At 42.5% G+C, this 10,623-nt stretch overlaps 1 protein-coding gene across 2 annotated transcripts in view; it reads left to right on the top strand.

The window, feature by feature from the left end:
- The window catches only part of DNAH3 (dynein axonemal heavy chain 3), a 176,612-nt gene that overhangs the window by 154,491 nt on the left and 11,498 nt on the right, over positions 1 to 10,623 (top strand). For both annotated transcript variants that reach the window (XR_005785574.1, XM_040458819.1), the window contains exons 55-56: positions 1,258 to 1,502; positions 3,081 to 3,197. Coding sequence is in view for 1 of the 2 variants with exons in the window: in XM_040458819.1 (XP_040314753.1) it covers positions 1,258 to 1,502; positions 3,081 to 3,197 (362 nt within the window). In the remaining variant the exon portion in view is untranslated. The remainder of the gene's footprint in view (positions 1 to 1,257; positions 1,503 to 3,080; positions 3,198 to 10,623) is intronic.

The following is a 10,623-nucleotide window of genomic DNA, read 5'->3' on the forward strand; positions in this document are numbered from 1 at the left end:
ACAAGTGGGGGAGGGGCAGAGAGAGAGGGAGACACAGAATCCAAAGCAGGCTCCGGGCTCTGAGCTATTAGCACAGAGCCCGACCCACGGCTTGAACTCACAAGCCATGAGATCATGACCTGAGCAAAAGTCAGATGCTTAACTCAGGTGCCCCTGGTTATTTTCATTTTAGTCATGTTTGCCTGAAAATAGGAAAGTGTTTGGTGTTTATTTACAAAGCCAGATTAGGCAATGGTTTATTATATACATGTAAGACTCCTATAAAATCCATAGAAGAGTTTAAAGGAATCCAATTAGTTTCAAGAATTCTGTTTGGTTTGGGATGGTGGCTTGATTAAGCACCATCAATGATACAATGAACATTGAACAAAAAATTATTTATGCTGATATTATGGTCTTCTGTAATATGATCCTAACACAAAAGTTATTACCCCAAGTGCCTATAGGAGCCAGGAATAACATATATGAATGAAGAGGACTTGGCCACAGGAGATATTCCAGTTCCCACAGTACAGTGGCAGTCATCATGGGCAGTCAGCCTCAGTGTTGGACATCAACGGAGAGTGGTGGGGACTGCAGTGAACTAGAGGCCCATGCATGACCTTTAGAGAAGAGCAGTGACTACCTAATACCAAGTGACTATTGCCATGCAGGAGTACAGGCCCCTTGTGTTCGGATTTTCTCATTATTTTAAAGGGAAGATGGGAATCTAGAATTTTAAAAGAAAGTCCCAGTTTTTTTAAAAGTTGGCAGCTACTTCAAACTATGTTGTAGCCTTGTGTTGGTTTGCATGGTATGAGCTAAATATCACCTAACTGCAGCCTGAAGTCGGACTTCAATCTACCTGTTTATGGCCTCTTCCCTTCCCTCCTGGCAACTCCTGGGGTGCCAGGTATCGTACTGACCTAGTAGATTCTCAGGTAGTCTTGCAGGGGAGGAATATGGTGTGGTGTTTAAGATGGCCTTTGGAGTCAAGGAGCCCTGAGTTCACATCCCATTTCAGTTGCTTCTAAGTGGTGTGTCCTTGAAAAATCCAGTTGACCTCTGCATGCCTCCGTTTCCTCCCTGGTATAAGGGAATAGCTAATCCCTTCACATAGGGTGGCTGAGAGGGTCAAGGAAGGGACATACATTAAATTCTTATCATGGGGTTTGGCATCCAGTAGTGCTTAATAAATGGTGGCTATTATTTTTTGTTATCGCTTTTTAATATAACTTACTGCATTGCTCTAAATAGTTAGATCTGTTGTTCTTCCAGACTCTGGTTAACCAGCTATCCATCAGAGAAATTTCCAGTCAGCATTCTCCAAAATGGGATCAAAATGACCAATGAGCCTCCCAAAGGGCTGCGGGCCAACCTTTTGCGCTCCTATCTCAATGACCCCATCTCGGACCCCGTGTTTTTCCAAAGCTGTACAAAGGCAGTCATATGGCAGAAGCTGTTGTTCGGGCTATGTTTCTTCCACGCCATTGTTCAAGAAAGGAGAAACTTTGGACCCTTAGGTAAGCGATGACAGTGTACCTGGGCTGCTGGGGCACAGATCACAGACAAATGCAGGTATGTGTTCAAGTTTATACTCCGATAAGGTTGCCAGTAAAATGCTGTATAAGTATATTCCATGTAATATTTGGGACATACTTAGACTAAACATGATTTGTTTAAGTGAAATTAAAATTTCACTGACTGTCCTGTATTTTTATTTGATAAATTTGACAACCCTATAATTAGGTCACTATCAATGTCAAGAAAAGAGATGTTGCTCCAAAATTAGAGGTCTCCTAATTATTGAAGTAATATGTTAATGAAAAAATTGTAAGCCCTTCCCTTTGGTGAGTATTTGCCTATCTTAGGTACAATGGCCATTTTCCAGGGAGTTGTCACCAGGTAATTTATGAAATTTTGAGTAGTTCTCTAAACATGTGCATAACAATGAAGGAAGTACAACTGGGACATTTGCCTGTGCTTCTTTTTGAAAAACTAAAAATAAATTTCATTATTAACATATCCTGTCCATGGCCTAACTTACTACTTTATCTTAACTTAATGCTCTTGTTAGAGCAGAACATCCAACTGCTAAATACAGATTCCATATCCACATGGTTTAAAGGTTGGGCTACCTCTGATTTTGTTCAACAGCCTTGAAATGGCCCAAGGTGATGCATTTTCAGCTGTTCTTTTGGCTTAAATATGGAGGCAAACTGTCCTCTTGGCGATTGTCTCTGAGCATCTTCTTCCTTTCCTTCTCCCACCACCCACAGCCCCTGTTAGCTTCCCAGACCACCTGACCATTCCACTGAGGGGTACAGGGATGACACAGCCTGGGCTGGACACTCCCACCACATCTCTGTTTCATATACCATATTCTCCCACCACTGTTCTCCCACCCATGCCAGATCTCCAAAAATCCATGTAAGAGTTTGGCTTGGAGCCAACAGGCCAGTTGTGTTTTTTTTGCCAGAACACGAATTTTTTATTTTGCTAAATTTTTATTTGAATGTAATGTGCAGGAGGAAATTAAATGTCCCTGCTGAGCACACATCCCACTGAACTCTGCTGTCTTACACTGTGCCCACTTCACATATTTATGTCACTTTTCCAGCCCCTCTGGGCATTTATCATTATACCCTTGAAAATACCCTTGATAGTTTCTTCAAGGCTGGCCATCCCATTTTTCCCATGAGCATGATGAGGGGAATTCTCCAAGCTGATTTAGTTCTGTTGCCTAATCATAAGATATTGCTCTCTAGCTATGCTTTAGTGTTATTTTTGGAACCCTGTGCGTTACCACAGTATTCCAGCCAGGGTGAATTATTCTCATTCCACAAATCCCAGCATATTAACATCTACCTTAACAAATGGGGAGATCCATAAGAAAATTGATTTTAGAATGGATGTTTTCTCAGGCAGAATGGCTCCCACATTGGCAGTAAATGTCAGGGCTAATAGTTGGCCTGGTACTTGATATTCATGGGACTGAAAGAGGCTGCTGCTCCACATGATGCTTAACTCTACAGCTCAATGTCTGAGTGGAATTATGAGTCTTGGCACTGAAGTCTCTAATTCTTCTATGCTTTGTGCAGGCTGGAATATTCCTTATGAATTCAATGAATCTGACCTGCGGATTAGTATGTGGCAGATCCAGATGTTTCTGAACGACTACAAGGAGGTGCCATTTGATGCTCTGACTTACCTGACAGGTATTTCTGGGAGGAAGCTTTGTAGTTATAAATGTCCAGTATCCTACTCCACCCCTCTGCTCTTCTGGTTCCACCTCCATTCATTTATTTACTCAATCATTCTTTCAACAAACATTGAGCTCTTACTAATGCTGGTCACCATGACAGATATTATAAAAAACGAAGATACAATTCCTACCTTCAAGTGGCTCACAGTCCACAAAGGAAAAAATATATATAAAGAAATAAATGACAGTACAGTCATAAATTCAGCAAGGGAAACATTTATAAAGTCGAAAGGCAATGCAGTGATTAAATCTCAGGGATGGGGTAGGGGGTGATCATGGAATACTTCCTGAAGGCATAAAGGATGGGTTTTGAGGGATGAATAGGAGTTTTACAAGTGGAAGAAGAAAGCAGGGTAGGCAGTGGGAAAAAAGAAGGAGAGCGTTCCTAGCACAGGTATCCTAAAGTGAAAACATCACTTGCTGTTTTATATTAAAGCAGTCTACAGTGACCTTTTATTAGTTACTCAGATATTTACTAGTACATGATATAGAAGAATGTAAATGGATAGAACTTGGTTGCTTCCCTCATGGAACACATCATGTAGGCCCAGAGATAGGAGATAAAATATAGATGGGTAAAGCGAGTGGAATACCATGGCGGAAGGTCAAAATGAAGCACAGTTGGAAAACCCCGGTGTCTTCAATATCACGGGCGCACCTGGGTGGCTCAGTCAGTTAAGCGTCAGACTTCGGCTCAGGTCATGATCTCGCGGTTTGTGAGTTCGAGCCCCTCGTCGTGCTTTGTGCTAACAGCTCAGAGCCTGGGGCCTGCTTCAGATTCTGTGTCTCCCTTTCTCTCTGCCCCTCCCCAACTCATGCTCTGTCTCTGTCTCAGAAATAAAAACATTTAAAAAAATTTTTTTTAAGGATTACATACAAGTTCCTTCCTCAGCTCCATATGTTAAGGAGTTTGTGTGGATCCTTTCCCCGATTGTGTGGAAGATGCTCCATATATACACAATCATCACCTTGAGTCTTCACAGTAACCTTATGAGCTTCATGTTAGTGACCCCATTTTAGAGTCAATGAGACTGAGGCCTTAGAGCAGTGGTTCTCAACAAAGGGCAGTTTTGTCCCCCAGGGGACATTTGGCAATGTCTGGAGACATTTTTGCTTGCCACCACTAAATAGAGATGCTATGGGTAGAGGCCAGGGATGCTGCTGAACACCCCACAACGCATAGAACAGCCCTCACCACACAGAACTATCCAGTACAACCTGTTAATACTGCTAAGATTGAGAAATCGTACTTCAGAGTGATTAAGTTCGGTTGTAAAAGGTCACGTAGACCTTACTTAACACAGTACGCTGTCCCCTAAAATGAAACCCCAAGTGACATGCACAGCATAAGCTCAGTGGATATTAGTTTGGTGAAAGAACTTCTCTAAAGAAGTGAGTCATTTTCCTCTCATTTCAGGTCACGCAGAAGCATATGCCAGGCTTCTTCCTACAGAATCCTTTTGAATACCCTCTGACTTTTATGAGGTAGATGGACTCCCACTCAAAGTGTGATTTGAATATAGAGACCAAAGATGCCATGCACACACACCAATAAGGATTATATACACTGAAAAGTAGACTTGAACTGGCGTAATAAAACCAAACAGACAAAACCGGATCTGAATGTTTATACATTCATTTCAAGAATATGGCTACCCGGGTTCCAGGGAAGATGGCGGCGTAGGAGGACGCTGGGCTCACCGCGCGTCCTGCTGATCACTTAGATTCCACCTACACCTGCCTAAATAACCCAGAAAACCACCAGAGGATTAGAAGAACGGAGTCGCCGGAGCCAAGCGCAGACGAGAGGCCCACTGAAGAGGGTAGGAAGGGCGGCGAGGCGGTGCGCGCTCCACGGACTGGCGGGAGGGAGCCGGGGCGGAGGGGCGGCTCACTGGCCAAGCAGAGCCCCCGAATCTGGCTTGCAAAAAGCGGAGGGGCCTGACGGACTGTGTTCCGACAGCAAGCGCGACTTAGCGGCTGGGAGGTCATAAGTTAACAGCTCTGCTCAGAAAGCGGGAAGGCTGGAGGACAAAGGGAAGGAAAGCTGCTGAGCCCCCGGACGACAGAGCTCAGTTTGGTGGGGAACAAAGGCGCTCGCCAGCGCCATCTTCCCCGCCCATCCCCCAGCCAAAATCCCAAAGAGAACCAGTTCCTGCAAGGGAACTTGCTCGCTCCGCGCAAACACCCAACTCTGCGCTTCTGCGGAGCCAAACCTCCGGCAGCGGATCTGACTCCCTGCTGCTGCCACAGGGCCCCTCCTGAAGTGGATCACCTAAGGAGAAGCAAGCTAAGCCTGCCCCTCCTGCCCCTGAGCACCTTGCCTACCCACCCCAGCTAAGACGCCAGATCCCCAGCATCACAAGCCTGGCAGTGTGCAAGTAGCCCAGACAGGCCACCCCACCCCACAGTGAATCCCGCCCCTAGGAGAGGGGAAGAGAAGGCACGCACCAGTCTGACTGTGGCCCCAGCAGTGGGCTGGGGGCAGACATCAGGCCTGACTGCGGCTCCGCCCACCAACTCCAGTTATACACCACAGCACAGGGGAAGTGCCCTGCAGGTCCTCACCATGCCAGGGACTATCCAAAATGACCAAGCGGAAGAATTCCCCTCAGAAGAATCTCCAGGAAATAACAACAGCTAATGAGCTGATCAAAAAGGATTTAAATAATATAACAGAAAGTGAATTTAGAATAATAGTCATAAAATTAATCGCTGGGCTTGAAAACAGTATAGCTGACAGCAGAGAATCTCTTGCTACAGAGATCAAGGGACTAAGGAACAGTCACGAGGAGCTGAAAAACGCTTTAAACGAAATGCATAACAAAATGGAAACCACCACGGCTCGGATTGAAGAGGCAGAGGAGAGAATAGGTGAACTAGAAGATAAAGTTATGGAAAAAGAGGAAGCTGAGAAAAAGAGAGATAAAAAAATCCAGGAGTATGAGGGGAAAATTAGAGAACTAAGTGATACACTAAAAAGAAATAATATACGCATCATTGGTATCCCAGAGGAGGAAGAGAGAGGGAAAGGTGCTGAAGGGGTACTTGAAGAAATAATAGCTGAGAACTTCCCTGAAGTGGGGAAGGAAAAAGGCATTGAAATCCAAGAGGCATAGAGAACTCCCTTCAGACGTAACTTGAATCGATCTTCTGCACGACATATCATAGTGAAACTGGCAAAATACAAGGATAAAGAGAAAATTCTGAAAGCAGCAAGGGGTAAACGTGCCCTCACATATAAAGGGAGACCTATAAGACTCGTGACTGATCTCTCTTTTGAAACTTGGCAGGCCAGAAAGAATTGGCACGAGATTTTCAGTGTGCTAGACAGAAAAAATATGCAGCCGAGAATCCTTTATCCAGCAAGTCTGTCATTTAGAATAGAAGGAGAGATAAAGGTCTTCCCAAACAAACAAAAACTGAAGGAATTTGTCACCACTAAACCAGCCCTCCAAGAGATCCTAAGGGGGACCCTGTGAGACAAAGTACCAGAGACATCACTACAAGCATAAAACATACAGACATCACAATGACTCTAAACCCACATCTTTCTATAATCACACTGAATGTAAATGGATTAAATGCGCCAACCAAAAGACATAGGGTATCAGAATGGATAAAAAAACAAGACCCATCTATTTGCTGTCTACAAGAGACTCATTTTAGACCTGAGGACACCTTTAGATTGAGAGTGAGGGGATGGAGAACTATTTATCATGCTACTGGAAGCCAAAAGAAAGCTGGAGTAGCCATACTTATATCAGACAAACTAGACTTTAAATTAAAGGCTGTAACAAGAGATGAAGAAGGACATTATATAATAGTGACAGGGTCTATCCATCAGGAAGAGCTAACAATTATAAATGTCTATGCGCCGAATACCGGAGCGCCCAAATATATAAAACAATTACTCATAAACACAAGCAACCTTATTGATAAGAATGTGGTAATTGCAGGGGACTTTAACACCCCACTTACAGAAATGGATAGATCATCTAGACACACGGTCAATAAAGAAACAAGGGCCCTGAATGAGACATTGGATCAGATGGACTTGACAGATATATTTAGAACTCTGCATCCCAAAGCAACAGAATATACTTTCTTCTCGAGTGCACATGGAACATTCTCCAAGATAGATCATATACTGGGTCACAAAACAGCCCTTCATAAGTTTACAAGAATTGAAATCATACCATGCATACTTTCTGACCACAATGCTATGAAGCTTGAAATCAACCACAGAAAAAAGACTGGAAAACCTCCAAAAGCATGGAGGTTAAAGAACACCCTACTAACGAATGAGTGGGTCAACCAGGCAATTCGAGAAGAAATTAAAAAATATATGGAAACAAACGAAAATGAAAATACAACAATCCAAACGCTTTGGGACGCAGCGAAGGCAGTCCTGAGAGGAAAATACATTGCAATCCAGGCTTATCTCAAGAAACAAGAAAAATCCCAAATACAAAATCTAACAGCACACCTAAAGGAAATAGAAGCAGAACAGCAAAGGCAGCCTAAACCCAGCAGAAGAAGAGAAATAATAAAGATCAGAGCAGAAATAAACAATATAGAATCTAAAAAAACTGTAGAGCAGATCAATGAAACCAAGAGTTGGTTTTTTGAAAAAATAAACAAAATTGATAAACCTCTAGCCAGGCTTCTCAAAAAGAAACGGGAGATGACCCAAATAGATAAAATCATGAATGAAAATGGAATGATTACAACCAATCCCTCAGAGATACAAACAATTATCAGGGAATACTATGAAAAATTATATGCCAACAAATTGGACAACCTGGAAGAAATGGACAAATTCCTGAACACCCACACTCTTCCAAAACTCAATCAGGAGGAAATAGAAAGCTTGAACAGACCCATCACCAGCGAAGAAATTGAATCGGTTATCAAAAATCTCCCAACAAATAAGAGTCCAGGACCAGATGGCTTCCCAGGGGAGTTCTACCAGACGTTTAAAGCAGAGATAATACCTATCCTTCTCAAGCTATTCCAAGAAATAGAAAGGGAAGGAAAACTTCCAGACTCATTCTATGAAGCCAGTATTACTTTGATTCCTAAACCAGACAGAGACCCAGTAAAAAAAGAGAACTACAGGCCAATATCCCTGATGAATATGGATGCCAAAATTCTCAATAAGATACTAGCAAATCGAATTCAACGGCATATAAAAAGAATTGTTCACCATGATCAAGTGGGATTCATTCCTGGGATGCAGGGCTGGTTCAACATTCGCAAATCAATCAACGTGATACACCACATTAACAAAAAAAAAGAGAAAAACCATATGATCCTGTCAATCGATGCAGAAAAGGCCTTTGACAAAATCCAGCACCCTTTCTTAATAAAAACCCTTGAGAAAGTCGGGATAGAAGGAACATACTTAAAGATCATAAAAGCCATTTATGAAAAGCCCACAGCTAACATCATCCTCAACGGGGAAAAACTGAGAGCTTTTTCCCTGAGATCAGGAACACGACAGGGATGCCCACTCTCACCGCTGTTGTTTAACATAGTGCTGGAAGTTCTAGCATCAGCAATCAGACAACAAAAGGAAATCAAAGGCATCAAAATTGGCAAAGATGAAGTCAAGCTTTCGCTTTTTGCAGATGACATGATATTATACATGGAAAATCCGATAGACTCCACCAGAAGTCTGCTAGAACTGATCCATGAATTCAGCAAAGTTGCAGGATACAAAATCAATGTACAGAAATCAGTTGCATTCTTATACACTAACAATGAAGTAACAGAAAGACAAATAAGGAAACTGATCCCATTCACAATTGCACCAAGAAGCATAAAATACCTAGGAATAAATCTAACCAAAGATGTACAAGATCTGTATGCTGAAAACTATAGAAAGCTTATGAAGGAAATTGAAGAAGATTTAAAGAAATGGAAAGACATTCCCTGCTCATGGATTGGAAGAATAAATATTGTCAAAATGTCAATACTACCCAAAGCTATCTACACATTCAATGCAATCCCAATCAAAATTGCACCAGCATTCTTCTCGAAACTAGAACAAGCAATCCTAAAATTCATATGGAACCACAAAAGGCCCCGAATAGCCAAAGTAATTTTGAAGAAGAAGACCAAAGCAGGAGGCATCACAATCCCAGACTTTAGCCTCTACTACAAAGCTGTCATCATCAAGACAGCATGGTATTGGCACAAAAACAGACACATAGACCAATGGAATAGAATAGAAACCCCAGAACTAGACCCACAAACGTATGGCCAACTCATCTTTGACAAAGCAGGAAAGAACATCCAATGGAAAAAAGGCAGTCTCTTTAACAAATGGTGCTGGGAGAACTGGACAGCAACATGCAGAAGGTTGAAACTAGACCACTTTCTCACACCATTCACAAAAATAAACTCAAAATGGATAAAGGACCTGAATGTGAGACAGGAAACCATCAAAACCCTAGAGGAGAAAGCAGGAAAAGACCTCTCTGACCTCAGCCGTAGCAATCTCTTACTCGACACATCCCCAAAGGCAAGGGAATTAAAAGCAAAAATGAACTATTGGGACCTTATGAAGATAAAAAGCTTCTGCACAGCAAAGAAACAACCAACAAAACTAAAAGGCAACCAACGGAATGGGAAAAGATATTTGCAAATGACATATCGGACAAAGGGCTAGTATCCAAAATCTATAAAGAGCTCACCAAACTCCACACCCGAAAAGCAAATAACCCAGTGAAGAAATGGGCAGAAAACATGAATAGACACTTCTCTAAAGAAGACATCCGGATGGCCAACAGGCACATGAAAAGATGTTCAGCGTGGCTCCTTATCAGGGAAATACAAATCAAAACCACACTCAGATATCACCTCACGCCAGTCAGAGTGGCCAAAATGAACAAATCAGGAGACTATAGATGCTGGAGAGGATGTGGAGAAACGGGAACCCTCTTGCACTGTTGGTGGGAATGCAAATTGGTGCAGCCGCTCTGGAAAGCAGTGTGGAGGTTCCTCAGAAAATTAAAAATAGACCTACCCTATGACCCAGCAATAGCACTGCTAGGAATTTATCCAAGGGACACAGGAGTACTGATGCATAGGGGCACTTGTACCCCAATGTTCATAGCAGCACTCTCAACAATAGCCAAATTATGGAAAGAACCTAAATGTCCAACAACTGATGAATGGATAAAGAAATTGTGGTTTATATACACTATGGAATACTACGTGGCAATGAGAAAAAATGAAATATGGCCTTTTGTAGCAACGTGGATGGAACTGGAGAGTGTGATGCTAAGTGAAATAGGCCATACAGAGAAAGACAGATACCATATGGTTTCACTCTTATGTGGATCCTGAGAAACTCAACAGGAACCCATGGG

This window comes from Herpailurus yagouaroundi, unplaced genomic scaffold (genome assembly GCF_014898765.1).
Source record: "Herpailurus yagouaroundi ecotype Mexico unplaced genomic scaffold, PumYag 222, whole genome shotgun sequence".
In the NCBI taxonomy this organism is placed as follows: Eukaryota; Metazoa; Chordata; class Mammalia; order Carnivora; family Felidae; genus Herpailurus; species Herpailurus yagouaroundi.